Source organism: Delphinus delphis, chromosome 2 (genome assembly GCF_949987515.2).
Source record: "Delphinus delphis chromosome 2, mDelDel1.2, whole genome shotgun sequence".
Taxonomy (NCBI): Eukaryota; Metazoa; Chordata; class Mammalia; order Artiodactyla; family Delphinidae; genus Delphinus; species Delphinus delphis.
The window spans coordinates 29,043,006-29,063,553 of NC_082684.1; the positions used below are offsets into that span (position 1 = coordinate 29,043,006).

General features: G+C 37.0%; 1 protein-coding gene across 2 annotated transcripts; it reads right to left on the bottom strand.

Annotated features, from left to right (window-relative positions):
* Positions 1-1,538: 1,538 nt before the first annotated feature.
* Positions 1,539-18,208, bottom strand: PTGR2 (prostaglandin reductase 2). Of its 2 annotated transcripts, XM_060004236.1 has the most exons (10): positions 18,097-18,208; positions 13,589-13,673; positions 12,158-12,276; positions 9,925-10,116; positions 7,538-7,708; positions 6,296-6,505; positions 5,154-5,275; positions 3,926-4,013; positions 3,133-3,172; positions 1,539-2,304 (listed from the first exon to the last, which is right to left on the bottom strand). In XM_060004236.1, exons 2-10 carry the CDS (start codon positions 13,623-13,625, stop codon positions 2,219-2,221), a joined length of 1,065 nt encoding a protein of 354 aa, XP_059860219.1. In that variant the 5' UTR covers positions 13,626-13,673; positions 18,097-18,208; the 3' UTR covers positions 1,539-2,218. The 2 variants fall into 2 exon arrangements, with proteins under 2 accessions (XP_059860219.1, XP_059860220.1); XM_060004237.1 differs by lacking the exons at positions 13,589-13,673; positions 18,097-18,208 and adding an exon at positions 13,075-13,148.
* Between the last annotated feature and the right edge of the window lie 2,340 nt (positions 18,209-20,548).

Consider the following 20,548-nt stretch of genomic DNA (forward strand, 5'->3'; position numbering starts at 1 on the left):
TTGTTTCGGAGAGGGAAGGCACTGCGGTCTCCTGCCTCCCACTCATTCCCTCTCGGCCTTTGTAGCTCCGTGGTCTGCGAAGCCCGAAAAACGGGGTCAGTCAATTCTAGGCGTGACGTCACTGCTTCCCTACTGCAGCGGATGGGGTAGTTATCTCCTGTCAGCTGAGATCAGTACACGTTGCAATGGATGCAAGCGAGAAAGAAAAGATCACTACTTAAAACATTTATCAAAGTTCTTAGTGAAGAGGACCTCGAAGCTTCACTGCCCGAGAAGGGAACTTGCAGAATCTAGTTCTGCATTGCATACCAGGTGGGGTAAGAATTGAGACTCCGGTGTAGAACTTTTTTTTGGAAGGTGAAGTCCCTGGAGTCTGCGTTCCGTCAGTACAGTAGGATGTAAAGAGCTCTCCGATGTCCACACCGGTGCTAGAACACTTGAGTTTCAGGCTAGATGCCGCAACTTGTTAGAGCTTTATGTGTTTGACTGACTTTGTAAAATTACTAATTTTTGAATACTTGCTGCGTGCCAAAGGATGAAGGAGGGACTGAGCTAAGATAGTGGCAGTGGGAATTAAAGGTGTGTTCTAAGAAGGGCATTTTCAAGGACAGAGACAAGGTTGAAGAAACCAGGGGAGTAGTTTAGTACACCAACGATGGTGATTTGAAAACAAAGAAGCAACATGTTTCAGAGGAAGATAATTCCTCTTTAGATAAGCCGAGTTTATCTATTCCAGGTGCCTATGGGATATTTACTTGGAGGTAAAGGTCCCTACCTATCTCAAGAGGTCAGAAATAAGATACAGATTTGGGAGTTATCAACACACAGACAAGAGATGCAGCGCTCTCTGGAAAAGTATATAAAACAAGAAAGAAGCGAAGGCCACTGAGGTCAACTGGAGTGACTGATTACTAACACAGTTCGAATCTACACAAAAGTATATTGCAGTTTGTAAACAGCTGACCATAAGCCAGCACAACACTCAGAAAATATCCTCAATTTTACTGTATTAAAGGGTTGATTACAATTAATAAAACAAATGCTCTTATTTAGAGGTACATTAATAGGTCTTGAACATCCATGTTTATGACCATTTGTTACTTTGCTCATTCAGTTCTGTCACTTTCTGAAGCTGTATTTGTTTTTGTTTTTTTTTTTTGTGGTACGCGGGCCTCACTGTTGTGGCCTCTCCTGTTGCGGAACACAGGCTCCGGACGCGCAGGCTCAGTGGCCATGGCTCACGGGCCTAGCCGCTCCGAGGCATGTGGGATCTTCCCGGACCGGGGCACGAACCTGCGTCCCCTGCATCGACAGGTGAACTCTCAACCACTGCGCCACCAGGGAAGCCCGAAGCTGTATTTGTTGTTTAAATCTTTTTCATCATTTAAAACTTGAATTGATGTCTATATCTATTTGCCCTCGAAATCTTTGTAACTATTTGACAGTATGTGCCTGCTAACCTAAAATAAACATAGGCTTTTATCAATATATATTTGAGGTTTTAGGCTATACTGTGAACTACTTGGCAAAACACATATCTTCTGTAGTAAATCTAGTCCCTCCATCAACCTAACCAACCTCAGTTATTTAATTTATCATACTACTCCCAACACAAAGCCTCTGCTCTCCTATCCCAAAAACTGTTCCACAAGCTCTGAATTCCCCAAAACCCCTACACACACCCTGCAATTAAGTCCCTCTTCCATCTATAATATGGAAAGACCATCCCAATTTATTCTTCACCAAGCTTCAGTTCAAGAATTATGTAAAGCAAAAAAAAAAAAAAAAAAGAATTACGTAAAGCATGTCCAGTTCAATATTTACTAAGTGCCTTCTCAAGTATTCTATTTTAAATACAACTTATGAAGTTAATAAAAGTTATTTAAAAAATCTTTTGTATGATCTATTAAACAGTTACATCAAATCTCCAGTGGTTTCAGAATATCTGATATAAATTTCATGTAATATTAGTTTTAGCAAAAGAAGGAAAAATAGGTCATATTGACTTCAATCTATTATTGTAAATAATCATATTGGATGAAGAATACATATATGATATTGAAGACACAGGAAAGAATTATGTTATGCAGCTAAGAAAATATCACCTATGATCACATTTAAATCAAAAGGTATCTGTACTCTTAAGGGTTTTTTTAATGTATCTTGAAATCTTTGTGCAAAACGGAAAGCAATCTGTGTATTTCCTTAATGAAGATGTTTACAGAGATAACAAAGAGGTTTCTTCTGAAATGCAAACTATCTGCTTTCCGATGTTACCTCCTGTCATCATGGACTGGAATGCAGCTGGAAAGAAAAAAAAAACTAGGTTATCTGAAAACATAAATGTCACCATCCTACATGTTTATCAGTAGGTCAGACACATACAATTAATTTGAATAATTTTTTCAATGATTTTAAGTACAAAAGGAAACTGTCATGAAAAGAAACCTCAAGTAAAACACTGGCAAAGTTATAGGACAAACTAACCCAATTAACATGTTAAAAATGTGTTTTTATCCAACTAGAAATGATTAATTGGTGTCTACATCCATGTTCACTGTTACAGAGTCTGAAGACTAGAGGCAAATAAATATGAGGATAAATGTCAGCAATAACAATTTTTAAATAACTTTAAAATATTAGAAATCTAGTCATAAAGTTTTACTAAGTGAAATATACATCTCCAAATATATTAAAATTTTTTTCTCAAAAAGGAAAAATTATCAGTTTTATTCAATCCTCTTTATTTGAAACAAAAGAGAGTGTTGAAATCTGTGTATGTTAGTAAAAAAAAAAAACCCAATATTGAAAATTTGCTTCATGTAATCTTATGATGGCTTAGAACCATTCAATCAGAAAAAGTTACCTAGAGGCTAAATGACTTTCACAATTCTTACATTTTTTTTTCATAAGTTATTTACAAAAGCAAAGAAACACTTACTTTACAATTTGAAATGAGAAAACAATGGCTCTTAAATACCACTAAGTTGAACTTCATGAAATTTGATCAAGACTTTACAGGAAAGAAATTATTTAAAAAGAAAAAAACAACAGAGGAGTAGAATTAAAAGAAAAAAGAGAGTATCTGTGCTGAACTCATGTGTATAATAAATAAATCTGCATTCATCTTACCTCCCATGTTTTCCAATCCATTTATCATAGTCTCTTTGATCTGTAAATCAAAATAGGTATATTTTATATTCTTTAGACTTAAGTGTTTCTACTTAACAGTTTTCAGTTTTACAAAAGGCAGCAATACTATTTAGCATTTTCTGTCTAAAAAGAGATCTTCATTTTGTGTAGGTAGTCCAGAAAAGTTTCCTATCAATTCATTTTTTAAGTACAATCCTATTTTCCCATTGTCTAATCTTCAGTTTGTAATATCACATGCTATACACCTTCTTTTCAAAAAACAAAGTATATAAGCACACACACATACAACTTTGCCTATTATTTTCACATTTCAAGAACATCCTAGGTCAGGGTCTCTGGACCCCAGATCGATAATTCCTGATTTTCAGCCACAGCCAAGGGATCTATCAGAATGTCCAGGGAGGGCAGGAAAGATGTATGGTGGTGGAGAGGTACTAGGAGGTGCTTATAAGCACAGCTTCCAACTCATAGTAGCATTCCATAAATATGTGTTAATGAATATTACAATTTGGAAAAAACAAAAACCTATTGATCTTGTAATATAGTCTAAGAAAAGTAAACGTTAATAAAATTTTAGATAAAGGGAATAATGAGAGGATTTCTCAATCAGAAGAGTTATCCTCACTCAGGAGGTAAAGTTAATTTATAATATTCAGTATACTTTTCTTCTGTAGAAATATTTATTACAAAACTAATATTAAATTCAAATAATACAAAAGTATATCAAGTAGCAGGAAGAATAATACTGATAAAGAACAGAAGCAAGTTCTACCTTTAGCTTTCCTTCTTTAAACCACTGACTCAGCTGGAGAATACCAGGCTCAAATTTGTCCTTAAAATTTAACACCAGAAATCTTTCTCTGTAGTGGGGAAGAAAAGGATAATGATCAGAGACTAGGGAGGGAGTGAGAAAGCCCAAATCAAATCATTCCAGAACACTAAAATTTGTTAATCTTTCAAACATTAGGACTTAATCACACAGAGTCTGGTCAGATATAGCTTTAGATGTAGTTACAAGCGTAAGTATAATGGACTTCTATTGTATTCTCTGCCCAGCATCTATAATCCCATTTGGTAGTAACACTGTGATTTTACTTTGTGGGTGACATCCTTTCCCCACCCTCATGTAACGAAAGCCAGGCCAGTCTGAGCCATTAAGTATCAGCCTGGAGATGTGATAAAACTGCAAGAAGAGAGCTGTTCTCTTTTTTGCTTGGATTGCTAATCTGGTAAAATGTAAGAGTAAAGATAACAGTCATCCTCCTGCTGCTGCAAGAGGAGAGCCTGCGAGGGAGCCAAGACAATCCAGAAGAAAGCACAGCCCAGGGGTGAAGAAAAACTGAGTCATGGGACCTCCCTGGTGGCGCAGTGGTTAAGACTCCACCTGCCAGTGCGGGGGACACGGGTTCGAGCCCTGGTCCGGGAGGATCCCACATGCCGTGGAGCAACTAAGCCCGTGCGCCACAACTAATGAAGCCTGTGCACCTAGAACCCGTGCTCCATAACAAGAGAAGCCACCGCAATGAGAGGCCCGTGCACGGCAACGAAGAGTAGCCCCCACTCACCACAACTAGAGAAAGCCTGCGCGCAGCAACGAAGACCCAACACAGCCAAAAGTAAGAATTAATTAATTAAAAAAAAAAAAAACTTGAGTCATGACACCACTATGCAAACCTTTTATCCAGCCAAATCTAAGCCAGTGCTAATACTGAACTTCTTAGATACATGAGCCAATAAATTTCCTTCGCACTTAAGCCAATACGAGTGGAATTTCTAACACTCGAAAAAAGATTTGCGAAAGATTGATTGAACAGATGCATCTTTCAAAACGTTTTCTGCCAGGGACCTAGTTAACCAAAACCTAAATGACCACCTTAAAATGTACATTTTCAAGTTTTATTTAATAAGAAAAATTATATATGAAGAACAACATATTTTGTATTCATCCATGATCTTTAAACGCCTTGGATCTGGTAATAAGGGGAAAGTATAGAACACACCTTGTGATGTTTCTTTCTTTCCGGATTGCTTCTACAGCAGAGGGTAGTGGAGGAGGATAAGGCACATCTTTGTTGTACTGAGAAATTTGACCACATAGGATGATGTGGCTGTTCTGATTCATCTGTTCAGAGAAAACTGATGATTATAACCTAAGATATACACCTTCCCTATGTTTACTAATTTTATGGCTGCCTCAGTGAAAGCCTCCTTGACTGTAATATTTAATCTTTTTTTTTTTTTTTTTCAAATGGCCACACCACTCGGTTTGTGGTATCTTAGTTCCCTGACCAGGGATTGAACCTGCGCCCTGGGCAGTGAAAGCACACAGTCCTAACAACTGGACCACCTCACCTCCAGGGAATTCCCTATAGTATTCAATACTATTATGCCAGTTATAATTGGCATTATAGTATTATAATTAGTATTATATAATTATAATGCCAAGTAATTGATTTTGTTTTGAAGACTTACCCATTATATGTATTAGAGAGCTTTAATTAGCTAGAAAATAAGTCTACTGCAAAGGAACACAGCAGTAAATAAGAGTTTGGTAATCAGCAAAAGAATTGCATTAGTTCTCATTGTCATCATTGTTGCTTACTTTTGTTATTATTGGTAGAGTATTTCTTAGAATTTAAATAATTTCACCTCAATTGAAAACAATTTTACATAGAGTAAAGGACAATGCAGTGTTAACAGCTAATGTTGATAAACTGTAACACTGTCAGTTAAAATATGTAAATACCTGCAATCTATGAAAATCCTTTCCTTACCCAAAGTCATGGCTGTAAGTTGGTTGATTTAAGTTGGTTGATGGTTAGAAGTGAGTTAAAGGTTAGAATTTCATTTGAATAATACAACTGTATTTTTTCACAAAAATAAATTACAGGTGAAAATATAACATTGCTAGCAAAGAACTGAAGTTGATGCTCACAGTGCAAATCCACAAGCAAATCCACAAACAAATGGAAGTAGCTTCAGCAAGCTCTTCTGTATCACTTAATTACAATACTGACCATCATGTTTTTCACCATAAACCCTACAATTTTATAAAGTTTTTTTTTCTCTCTATCAGGTAAAAAGATATCACATCAAATAAACCGTAGTATTCAAATTTATAACAAACAAATCAGAAAACAACCTGACTTATCACTGTATCACTGATGTCACCTCCAACATTGTCAAAGTAAACATCCACTCCAGAGGGGCATAATTCACGGAGCTGTTCTGCCACACTCCCCTCTTTATAATTAATTGCAGCATCAAAGCCCAGTTCTGAGGTCAAAAGGAGGCACTTCTCAGGTGTTCCACAAATTCCCACAACTCTGGAACAGCCCATCAAATGGCCAATCTAGGGGGAAAATTTTTGAAAATTAAACAACTTTCAACTGTCACAATTTAAATATAAAAATGTGAAAGTATGAAAGTTAATACAAGTACATATATGAAAGTGTTCGTCACAACTGAGGTTAGATTCTAAGGCCTTTAGCTGAAAGTAATTTGAAACCAAAAGAACTGAGAACAGATATAATGGCATTCTTTAAAAAATTAAGATTGAATAAAATTAGAGTTAGTTTGAATGTTAAAATCTCGCAATTTAAAGATGATGTCATAAAAGGAATAGTCAGACCCAAAACATCTCTATCTTGCAATTCAATATTTTTCAGGCCTGTGAGCAACTAAAATCACTATTAAGATAAAATGTTTTGTTTCAATGGTTTCACACTATAAAGGCTATTATTCATAAAACAATGTACTTTATAAATTTCTATCATAATATTTACTATACTTCTAGAACCCAATAAGTGCTTTCTTATTTGAAGATGATTTTTTTAAAATATAAATTTGTTTTTTAATTCATGTAATTCCAGACAGGTACTCTGTGATTTTCTTCTTCATATTGATTACAGCAATGCTCTAGCATTTACCATGTCAGTTTTGGTTAAAAGAGAACAAAATACAGGGCTTCCCTGGTGGTGCAACGGTTGAGAGTCCGCCTGCCAATGCAGGGGACACGGGTTCATGCCCCGGCCTGGGAGGATCCCACATGCCGCGGAGCGTATGGGCCTGTGGGCCATGGCCGCTGAGCCTGCGCGTCCGGAGCTCCGCAACAGGAGAGGCCACAACAGTGAGAAGCCCGCGTCCCGCATAAATAAATAAATAATAAAATTTTTAAAAAAAGAACAAAATACAAAAATCTGTAACATTTTTCATATTGTTAAGAAGAGAGTCTAAGCATGCTATAACATCACTTCTACCAAAAATGTGTAAAATAATCATAGTATAAATTTGTTCAATTTTATATCTTAAATTATATACACATATCCAGAGATTCAGTTATGACTAGTTTTTTAGAAAATCAGATTATTCTCCAAAAGTTTACCTGCCCAGCTAAGGATCCACAAGCACCAGCAGCTCCACTAACAACCATTGTCTGATTAGATTCAGCAGTTATATGACCTTTTTCCTGTATCCCAATCAAGGAAGTCAAACCAGGCATCCCTATAGCTCCAAGAAAGTATGAAAGGTGTCCATCCACAAGCTGTGGGTCTACCTAAAAAATATATACATACCTTTTAAAAATAATACTAGGAATTTCCATTTTAAGTCAACAGGGTAGAGACAACCTGTTAAGTACTGTATTGTGTCCCCACCAAATTCATATATTGAAGACCTAACTCTTAGTGTGAGTATATTTGGAGATAGGGCCTTTAAGGAGATAAGGTTAAATGAGGTCATAAAGGTGGGGCCCTAATCTGATAGGGCTTATGTCCTTAAAAGAGGAAGAGGCACCAGAGATCTCTTTCTATGCAGGTGCACAGAGGAAAGGCTGGATGCTGTGTGAGGACACAGTGAGAAGGCAGCCATCTTTAAGCCAGGAAGAGAGGCTTCACCTGAAACCAAATGTTCCAGCACCTTGACCTCAGACTTCTAGACTCCAGAACTGTGAGAAAATAAATTTCAGTCTATGGTATTTTGTAATGGCAGTTCAAGTGGACTAATAAACAACCCAACATAGTTTCAAGAACAGTAAACCATTCTTCAGTCTTGTTAAAATTCTATAATTTACTTGTACAAAGTAAAAAAAAAAAAAAAAGAATATTACTTCTCTTTATAGTAAAAAAAACCCTACAAAACCTTTAAAAAAGAATTGCCACATAAGAGATACCAAACATTCTTTCTTGTCAATGTCCCAAATATTTCAAAAGAGAGGAAACACTTAACAGGAAAACACTAGGCAAAACTGGAAAGTTTAAAAATCTCTGAGCAATTCCAGAGTAAACATTTATCTATATAAAAATGAGCTCAAACTCTAACAGTTCTCATTACTGATGCTTAAAATGGTCCATGGAAATGTAAGGAAGGTGTGATACAATTTCTTCTAGCTTAATTACAGAATAAAATGAGGTCTCTGTCAGCTTTTTAGCATTTTACGTTTATATGTTTACCAAGCCCAATCAATAGTTAATTATACTTCTCTCGCATTTTCTGTGCCTGTTTTCTTATCTGTAACATTAGGGAGAATTGAAAAAAAATTATATAGAAAGACTCCCTACCATAAAGGTTTTATAATAGTTTTTAAGGAATTGAATAATTTTGGTAAAAACTCAATAAACCACCAAAAGTAATCAAGATTCACCACCTTGGTCTGCCACAAAAAAAGAAAATGGCAGTTTGTAATCAGCAGTTTTAAATGGCTATCAGTTAAGTCTGGTGTGTGAATAAAGGTAATGGAGATATTAAAGTCTATAATATACAGAAAGGTCTACTGTACACTACACAGAAATGTATCCTATAGTTAATAGTCGTTTATTAGTAAAGCCAGTATAAAAACATTGTGAGATAAGTTTGCTTTTAGCAAAGATCATTTTTCTATCCCTTCTGAATTCCTCTTCCTCATTTCTAGTACCTACTCCCCAAACATTTTTAAGCTCTCTCCAGTTGCTCAATTTCCCACTATAGCACAATGACAGGGAAAACTAGAAAGTGCTTAATGTTTCTCTTTCACCTCCTGCTATGAAATTTCTAGTTAAATATATTTTACTGGTACCATTAAGTTGGCAAATGATTGTGTAATGTCTCCCGCATCTCATTTTATCTTAACAGCCGTCTTTAACTGATTATAATAATTGGTAATCATAAAAATACTAAAATTTTATAAAGCTTTTTACAAAGCCTTAATCACATTTATCATAGCTAAATTTAATTTTCACATTCACTTGTGAGGTAGCTATTGTTTTCATTTTGCACATAAGGAAACTGAGGTTCAGAGATATAAGGTAACTTCCTTGATGACAAATATTAGGCTGAATTACATGAGGCTGCCAGTTTTTGTAGGTCAAAACAGACAAATATTGGTAATTCCACATGGTTGAGCCTAACAGTAGAAACCGAACTCAAGATTTCTGACACAAGATGGAATTTCAAGCACAAACCAAATGAATTTTGTAAGTCAAGTGGAAATTTCTCAGGAAACTTTAAAGCATACAACTATAAGGGGCCTTCTAGTTCTTAGTATAAAACATTTATTTAAAATTTGAGAAATTAAATATGGAAAACAACATCACTCATTGGCAATCTAAGAACTGTCATATATAGTTACAACCAACAGTGGAAGAGGAATAAAAGGCTTTCCATATTCTGACAGCTATCTAAAAAGAAAACATGTGCTTTTATTTTTTCCCTGATAACAAAAAGAACTGAGCACCAAATGCATAAAGAAGGAATTACAGGGGGGGAAAAAATCAGATACTTTATATTATACATCACCTTTTCAAGGATATTTCCATCTAGAATAACCTTGGTTTGCCAGGGCCAACAGAAAGAAGTCACAAAATCGCCTTTAGTAAAATTTGTGTGTTTGCTTTCTTCTATAATCCCAATACCTCCACCATCAACCACCTGAGACAGCTGCCAAGGTGATATATAGTCACTGCCAGTGTCTTCATTCATTCTACAACGCTAAGAAAAGAAAACATAGATTAGGATAATTCTCTCTGATAATACTGAAAGAGTTTACTAATTTACCCAGTGACTAAAAGAAAGTATGTAACAAGTAATGTTAAGTACAGTGTTAGCCAAACAAAACTTACCTTAATTTCTCTCTTCCTTTCAGTTATTTTTTATCCTGAAAAAAAAGTATCCCCTCTATAACAAGAGTGAAATTTAAAAGGAATTTAAGTATGTTCTAAAATTAGATTGTGGTGATTGTTCCACAACTTTGTGAATAGACTAAAAACCACTGAATTGTACACTTTAAATGTGTAAACTGTATGATATGTGGATTATAGTTCAATAAAGCTGTTAAAATTCTTACTACTTAAAGAAATTTATGTAATATTACATACACTATGCTAGCAAAAATAATACAAGATACTGTGTCAATGGTTTCAATGGATTGTTGCAAATTAGGTACACTTACTGCTGCTGATAATATTATAAAACTGTCCATTTTTTTAATAGAAAACAAACTAGTAACATGTAGACCATAATACTGCTCATTTCTTCAGCCAAGCAATACTGCTTCCTCAATGGAAATAACCCAAAAGAGAAATGAAACAATTTTTGTACAGTTATTCATCACAACTTCAGACCAAGCACTACAACATTCCCCCTAACCTCAGCTGGATGTTCTCTTTATTCCTCAAAGACATAATGTCACAATAGCACCAAACCTTTCCATAGGACTAGGGCTAAAGACTTCTCCCAGAGGTAATCAAGGCTTTCTTCCTCTCTGTGGCTCACTCTTGCCTCTCTCATGAAGGCCAAGATGTACAAGCCTACAGTGTGGTCCAGGAGATGGAATAGATGGAAGGCTGCTTGATCAAGGGGCCCCCCATGGTCTGGTTCAGTTCACCAGGGGAAAAGACCACACAGGGAATTGAGGCAGAAGCTTCTATGGGAATACACCACACTTCTGCTTGTGTGCCCCTCCCATATATTCTTGAAAAGCAAGTGCAGCAGCCATTGGATACTGGCCACACCAAGAACCTGATTCTTAAGGTTAACAGAAAAAGTGGGAACGAGTAATTCCTCATAGGTAAGCGAGTGATGTCAACAGAATAAAATGTTATACAACCACCAAAATAATAATAATATCTGGACTAGTTTTTCATATGAAGGTATGAATATAAAATCACAAATATGAAATCAAAATAGTATATACATATTAAATATAACCATGTAAAATACAGTACACGCATAGTGATTAAAATTACTTGTGAATTTTGAATGATATAAAATTTCAATAAGTTAATGTTCATCAGATTTCTTTTTTCCCCTTTAAAGATGCTTGTGTCCTTTTTTTTTTTTAACAGTGTCAAGTGAAAGCAACCAAAGTAATTTTCTTCCTTCCTTCCTTTAATACTTAATAAGCACTTACGCTTGTCACTGGAAATACAGTGATAAATAAGATCTTTGTCATAATAACTTTTTATTAGGGAAAATAAATATCTAATAACAACACAAATAATTATTAATTACAACTGGGATATAGGCTGAAGGTCAAGGTACTGTTTTGAGAAAGTATAACAGAAAGAACTAGTCTGAGGGTTCAGAGTAATTTTTTTTTTATAAATTTATTCATTTATGTATTTTTGGCTGTGTTGGGTCTTCGTTGCTGCACGCAGGCTTTCTCTAGTTGTGGCGATTGGGGGCTACTCTTTGTTTCGGTGCGCAGGCTTCTCATTGCGGTGGCTTCTCCTATTGCGGAGCATGGGCTCTAGGCGCGCGGGCTCAGTAGTTGTGGCTCGCGGGCTCTAGAGGGCAGGCTCAGTAGTTGTGGTCCACGGGCTTAGTTGCTCTGCAGCATGTGGGATCTTCCCGGACCAGGGCTCAAGCCCATGTCCCCTGCACTGGCAGGCGAATTCTTAACCACTGCGCCACCAGGGAAGTCCCTCAAATATTTATTAATCATGAGGCTTACACAATGAAATTCAGATGCAACATGAAAAAATATGAAAATAAAATTATTTTCACTAAGTCACAAAATCCTGATTCTTACCATGTAAGGATCCACAGAAAGGTAAAGAGTTCTGACTTGTACTTGTCCTTCATTGATATTATCTGGCAAGTTTACTTCTTCTACTCGGAAATTTTCTGCCACTGGATTACCATTTTTTCCTAGAATATTAGGCAAAAATATAAAATCAAAAAGTCACTTTCCCATAGAATTATTTATTATTTTTAAAAGGTCACTCTAAGATTTAGAGCACTCCTGGAATACACACATGAATAAATCCATATTGTTTTGTAATTTTTCTGTAACTCAGCATAAATTCTTCAAATAGTTTCACTTGCTCTTGGTTTTCTCCAAGAATTTCCTTTGGCATATTGCTGTCAATGTAAAAATTTCTTTTTTAAGGTGATTACAGGTAAATCACCTCATCTGTTATAAAATTATAGAAGGATTTCAAAAAGTAAAAAAGCACAGCCAGCTTTTTTTTTAACTATGAAAATTAAAATTTACAAGGTAGCAGAAATACCACATTAGCCAAAGTAAAGAGGTAAACTATCCTTCCTCATTTTAAGATGAAAAGAGAAACTTAAATGAATATAATTAAAACTTCATATTCATTGAATCATCAAATTTATAAGGTGAAAATAGAATGTAGACATTTTAATCTAATTGCTCACTTCACTAAAACTGAGAAAAGGTAAGTGTCTTTCCCAGGCCACATGCTAGGTAAGCACCAAAATCAAGGCAGCATGGGCCCAAACCTCTCAGGTTACTTCCATGCCTACGCTTCTATGATTCAGGTTAGATGTCAGGTTAGATGACCTAGGATGACATAGGTCAGTGCTTTTCACATAAAACAGAAAAGCACATCTTAAGAATCAATGATACACATTACAAAGAAAAAACAAAAGCCACATATATTTGTAATATAACCTTCTAAAAATTATAATATTTTAAAATACCTTATTTCCCCAACAAGTGGCCTTGATAACTTATCATTTTAAAAAATGAATATTGGGACTTCCCTGGTGGTGCAGTGGTCAAGAATCCGCCTGCCAATGCAGGAAACACAGATTAGAGCCCTGGACCGGGAAGATCCCACGGAGCAACTAAGCCCATGCACCACAACTACTGAAGCCCGCACACCTAGAGCGCGTGCTCCGCAACAAGAGAAGCCACAGCAATGAGAAGCCCGCACACCGCAACAAAGAGTAGCCCCCCATCACCTCAACTAGAGAAAGCTTGTGCACAGCAACGAAGACCCAACGCAGCCAAGAATGAATGAATGAATAAATAAATAAAAATTTAAAATGAATATTATATTATTTAAAGAGTTTCTTCTAATATCTCTACTAGTGTTAATATCTTCCTACCTCATTTACCACATTTACATCATATTATTACTTTTTGTTCCTCCATTTGCATTAATAATTATTAAAGACCACAGTTGTTCATTCATCACAGACAAATACATACCAGGTCGGGAATTCAATACCACTCTTTGTACAATCATCACCTTGTTTGCACAGTGGTCTCACAAGACTTCTGTATAAAATAACTCCTATAAACAGAAAAGTTTTAAATCACAAGTAAGTTATGAAATATTCAACAATTTAAAAGTTAAAAAAAAATGTACATTTGTGTTTCTGAACAAGGAAAGGAAAAATCATATTTAGGATCCAAAAAAGATGTAGTCTCTCCTGTTAGAGTTTGCCTCCTAAAGCAAATATATGAAGAAAGACTAAATCTAATTAGAATATTTGACTAATAAGAACAAATTCACTGAAGATTGAGTGGAACAAAATGTTTTTGGCCTCATAATTCAGGCACATTCATCTTCAAGCCATCATGATTAAGGCTCCTACTGTAGCTTGATTAAAAGAAAACAATATGATATATTCCTCCAGAGCTAGCCAGTTAGTCTAGTAGCAAATAAAACACTAGCCGTTTAATTGAGATGTAACCAAATTTTCAAAAATTCTTTTATTCATTTATCAAAATGGAAATTTCTTAATAGTTCTGCTGATTATAAAAGTAATACATCAAAAGCATTTTAAAATCCTCACCTTCTAGGAAATTATGTAATATAGAATGGCCAAGTGAGTAAAAAAGGATCAGTTTGTTCTGGGTTTACAATCTGAGCTAATGAAAGAAGCAAAATGAAGTTCCAATGCTAGCAGTATCTGACTTGGGCATGCTTACTTTATCCATCACTAAAAATGAGAACAGACCATTAGTGTTATTCTGTACCAAGGATTGTTGTGCTATGAAACATATATACATATATATATATGCACATATATATTCATGTAGTACTTAATAATATTTAATATATATTTCATTTAATCTAACAATTCTATTAAATATTTTATTATTATCCCCAATTTATAGATGAGGAAATGTGCCTTAAAGTGTTTAAGCACTTTCCTAAGGTGGTGGAGTTGAGATCCAAACCCAAGCTGTCTGACATTCCAATCACTTAACTACTACATAAAAATTTCCATCCTATATGTCTAAGTTGTTTGGTTTTTAAGTTACTAAGCAAATATTATCCTTTTTAAAATTATTTACTAGTTGTCTTCTCTCATTAGATATTTTATTTCATCCTCTTTAGTACCTAATAATGTTGAGAAGCCCAAGAACAACAATTATATCAATGACATTTTTTTTACAATTGCAACATATTTTTTATTAAATTATAGTTGATTTACATTATTATATTAGTTTCAGGTGTAGAGCATAGTGATTCAACATTTTTACAGCTTATACTCCACTAAAAGTTATTACAAGAGAGTGGCTATAATTCCCCATGCTATACAATATATCCTTGTTGCTTATCAACAGTTGCAATATATTTAGCTCTTAGCATCATTTCAAAGTTTATACAGCAGCACACTTAGACATTTGACAACCATCTGTAGATCCATTTGATATTTAATAATGCTTACCTTGTATCACTGGGTAATTTCATTTACCCATGACTCTACTCCTAATCTAGTTTCTAAATTTGCAGAATTTCTTCGTATTTCTCTAATCCCATATAGTACCTGAGTTTCTTATATAGACCTGAGATTTATGTATACTTCTCAGAAAAATGTTAGATAATCATCACGGGGTATTTTTCAAATCTTGCGTAACATAGTATTTATATGGAGATAACTTATGGAGAACTTTCACACAGATTTATTTATTTCTTAAAACAAAGTATATAGGTAATATCCTTATTTTACAACGGAAGTTGAGGTACAGTTTGTACCCAAGATCACATAGCAGTTAAGCAGAGGAGTTAGGACTGAAACATAAATCTCCTCATCCCAGATCTCACTTGTCCTCACTCTTTCCACTATTGCCCGCCAATCACCTCCAAACACGGTTTTCACGTATATAGCCACATAATAATGTTCAACTCTTCTGTAGGTACCCTTTACAAGAGGAGAGGAATTCTGCTCCTAATTAAGAACTAAATGTCTGATGTTAGTGGCATTCCATAAAACAGAATGAAGAACATGGATATTCATCTTATTTGCTTCCTTACTTTTTATAATGTATATATTTATAATCTCACTGGTTGTGACCTTAATGGCTGGTTGCTCTCAATATACACTCTCTCCTTTCGGACACAATGTTGCCAGCTAAGGACTGCGTTCCCCAGCTTCCCATTAAAACAAAACCCCAGATATCATCCTATTCAAAAATCCCTCAGTTATGCATCTGTAACAACAGGTTGTTTTAAACATAAACACTATGCCATTAACATAACAGAATTAATAGTCCAGATAATTCCTTGACATTATCTAATACCTAGTGCACATTCAAATTCCGTCTTTTTACAGTTGGTTCATAAGAATCAAGGTCCATATACTGTATTTTTGAGTCTCCCCTTTTTTATTTCATGTCACTGATTGTTGAAAAAACATGTTTCTTCATTCCTTTGTCTGTTGAATGACCTTCGGTTGCATCCTTATAGTGTCTTTTTTTTTTTTTGGCTGAGCAGCATGCAGGATCTTAGTTCCCTGACCAGAGATGGAATCCGTGGCCCCGGCAGTGGAAGCGCGGAGTCTTAACCACTGGACCGCCAGGGAAGTCCCTATTTTTATTTTTTTTCTCATAATGTCATTTACTTCATTCTTCTATCTCCCCTCTTATCCTTGACAGGTAGTTAGATCTAGAGGTTTGATTAGATGCAGGTTCAGACTTTTTAGGCAAGAATCTTTAAAGGTGGTGCTGTGTGCATCCTATTTCATCACAGCGAGAAGTCCATAATGTCTTGCAGGGCTAAATGTATTTTTTTAAAGAAAATCTCCTATTGAATCACCATGTGTGTAAATTACATAGGGTTAAAAGGCAAAGTTTTCCAAATTGATACTGGATCCAAAGATAACTGACCTTAAGTGGTGATAAACAGCACCAAGATGGCTAAATTTTCAAAGGAGTCTTTCCAAATGAAGTTTCATTTTTGCCACCCTTTTCCCTAATTACTTTCAATGTATGTTTTATTACTTGAAATTATGCACTGTAGATTTGTCCAAATACTGCTTATCAGCATGAAAAGCACACTATTAAAGTTTTCTCCCTCTGTATTAAATTAGAAAGTTTTCAAGTATCAAACACTACAATTAACTAATGTAGGATAATCGTGCAATATCCCTCCATAGCACAACACATTTAAAACATAAAGAAATTTAGTCACAAAATTAAAATATACAATATGATACACCAGCTCTAGATCTGAAAGGAGGTGTGGTGGTGGTGGTGTTATTCATCCCAAATGGGAGGGGAAAAAAAACTCAAGTCCTTATTGACTGACATCAAGCAGACCATATTTGCCCGTAGGTTCCTAACTGGTGGTAAACAATATTCCAAAATAATACCAGATCAATGATCAACTGAAAAATTCTAGTGCCAGTCAAAAAGAGTGTGTTATCTTAATGTCTACCTTGCAGCCTATTATAAGGGGTAGGGCACCCAACTAGGAAAAGCAGAGTACATATCCTGCTTCTAATCACGCGGGATCTTGGGAAAGTTCCTTCTCTCAGCTTGGTTACTGAATGTACCTAAGTGCCAGGAACTGGGCTAAAGACTTAATAGCCATTGTCTCCTTTAACCCCTCCATCCAACAACACTCTGAGGATGGTACTGTCACTGTTCCCATTTTATAGAGGAGGAAAACGAGGCACAGAGAGGTTGAATAACTTGCCCATGGTCGCACAACTGGTAATGACTGCACTAGAACCCACAGGCAAACACAACACACACCACTGCCATAACATGAGATTCCTAACACCTTTAAAAAAAAAAAACAAAAAAACTTCTCTACCCTGATCTTGCTCAATTATTCTGCCACAAATGACTGTTGCCCACGGCCTTATTACAAAACGTGTAAATCTCTGGGATTTCCTCCACTTTTTCTGGACGGTCGCTCTCCTTTCCTTTGAGACTTCTGTTTTTTTCCTTCCTTTCCCCTAGTGTGTGGGGATTCCTGCATGGCTCTTCCATTTCTCAGTGGCTTCACCTTCTCTGGCTCCTACTACCAACCACTCATACGTAAATTACTAAAAATCTGCGTCTACAACCCAGAATTTCAGACTGACTTCCCAGAATGTAAACACCAAGACAGGGAATCATGCCTGTTTAGTTCAGTGATTTACGTTCACCCCCTATGCCTTGCACATGGTAGGTGCCCATTAAATATGTGTTAAATGAACATCCCAAGGACACCTTAAACACAATTATGTCCAAACTTGAGGTTGCTTACTACCAACAATTCTAAAAAAAAAAAAAAAAAAAAAGCCCTGCTTCTGCTTCTTCTCCAGCATTCCCTATCCCAGTGACGTAGGCAATAATGCTAGCGTCGCCAGCAGCTCCGGGAGGAAGCCGGGAGGTCACCCTGGTTCCTTGATCCTCCCTCACCTGAAGGGCCCGACCAAGCCTCGGGCTCCCCAGCCCTAACAGACCCGGCCGGCGGAGCCCCGCGCTTCACTCACCGCCAAAGAGCTCGGGAGGAAATCTCGCGCGGTTTGCAGAGCTGGCGAGGGGTTCGCCGCGCGACCTCGGCCCTCCGACCTCAGTACGCAGGCGCACGACTAGACCTCGGCTCCTCACCCCCTCCCCTCCCAGGGGCGGGCTTTTGAAGTTTAGGCTACGGACCTGCCTGGGTCACAGCGTTTCCGTGGAAGGTTGGGAAGGTGCGGAGATTTAAAGACTAGTCACATGTATGGGCAAAGTGTATTAATAAGTTAACCGGGATTGGTGGCCTATGGCAGCCCCTACTACCTGGACCCAAAGAACAAATCGTTCAACCTTGACCAGTGAGTTCACTTCTAGCAGTACTTTTTTTCTTTTTTTTTTGCGGTACGCAGGCCTCTCACTGTTGTGGCGTCTCCCATTGCGGAGCACAGGGTCCGGATGCGCAGGCTCAGCGGCCATGGCTCACGGGCCCAGCCCCTCCGCGGCATGTGGGATCTTCCCGGACCGGGGCACGAACCAGTGTCCCCTGCATCGGCAGGCGGACTCTCAACCACTGCGCCACCAGGGAAGCCCTTTAGCAGTACTTTGAAGGAATTTTGTTTTATGGATTTCTCCCTGAACCTCAGGTTGGAAAATTACAGTTAGTTAGGGGCCCGACAAGCCTACCCTTCATTTTATAGCCGAGGAAACTGAGGCTTGGAGGACTGCTGTGATTGGACCATCTACCTTTCAGCTGGTTAGGGGAAGTGCTGGGGTTACATAGTCTCTCCGGACTGCTGGCCCAGTACTCCTTCCCTTACAACAGGGCTGTCTTTTCTTTTGCAAAGAATCCCAACTTCCTCAAAGATGGATTACCCAGTGTGACCTGGCATCTCAATTTCATAATTGTTAATTGCCTCCTTCTGTGTTGAACTAGGTTTAGCAAGGTTAATTCCTAGGATAGCTGGGATTCCCCAGGGGCTTCAAACCCTAAGGGAGACCATTCTGAATTCGGCAGGTGAAATAATTGCTATTTATATTATATTCATGTCAGAGCTAATAGCTCAGCATAAATCATAGTATTCAGTAGCTGAAAGGTGACTGGGATTGTGAGCAAGTGGGTAAGAATCATTAAACAGCCTGGAGCTCCTGGTAGCTTCACCTCTGAAATTTTTACTTCTTCGGAAAAGCTTCAAGAAAGGACTAGAAGGATTATACTACTGTGCAAACTTCTTCATGCAGGAGGAGAAACTTACTTCTTTTATCTATCTTGTACAGGTAGACCTTCGATAACGTTTTGTTGTAATAAATTGAACCAACTAATGGAAAAGAAAATACTCTAACAGACTAAAAATAATAGCATAAAATATAGTCTAGAACTTGATTTTAAAAGACTCTCAAAGTAGAAAAGAAACCCTGCAATATTAAATTAGTTTTGACTCTCTTGATAGAGGGTCTGTGAACTCGTTGTAACAAGTGTGATTTTTCTCCCCAGGATGAGTTCCTATTTCCAAAAATTCAAGAAATGAGTGTATTAATTGTGTCCTCATGAGAGGAGAGAAATGTTTCCAGAACTACCTAGTTAAACCTCTCCCCAAATCCTAAACCTCAGAAACTGTGTTAGATAATAATTGTTCGTTGTTTTAAGCTGCTAAGTTTGGGGGTATTTGGTTATGCAGCAGTAGATAACCTAATATGTCCACTAAGGGAGTTCCCTGGTGGCCTAGTGGTTGGGATTCCAGGCTTTTACTGCTGTGCCCCGGGTTCGATCCCTGGTTGGGGAACTGAGATCAAGCTGCATGGTGTGGCCAAAAAAAAAAAAGGAGAGAAATGGTAGACTCCAGGGCTGGGTCAGGGTAAGCCCGAACCAGATGAGCCTGAACATCTTTTTTTTGACTGCACTGCATGGCATGTGGAATCTTAGTTCCCCAACCAGGGAGCAAACCCATGCCCCCTGCAGTGGAAGCACAGAGTCTTAACCACTGAATGGCGAGGGAAGTCCAGTGAACATCTTTTTGCCACCAAAAATGATGAAGTATGTCACAGGGACATGGAAGCCAGCTTGAAGGGGATCCTACTGGCCAAATCTGGGACAACTTGAGCACCAAAATAATTAATTACAATAATGCTTTACAAACATCATAAACATAGAAATTTATGAATCTAAACCAATAATAAGCAAACAGAGAGAATGGAGTGTTCTTCCTTACAGTAGGATGCTGAGAGCTAGCTGATAAATGTAGAGGAAGTACTAGAGTATCATAAATACTAAATGTAAAATATTAAGAGTATTGTACAGCTTTCATAGTAAAGATTGGATCAGATGAGAATTATCAGTGGATGCTAAATCTAGGGGGACTAAGATTCTGCACCCAATTTGGATTCTGCACCCAATTCCAGTTAGGGGAGTTTCCCACACACCACCAAGCAATGCTCAGACACCAGCTTGGGTGACTTACAATTCAACTCAATTCTGATACTATCTACCTG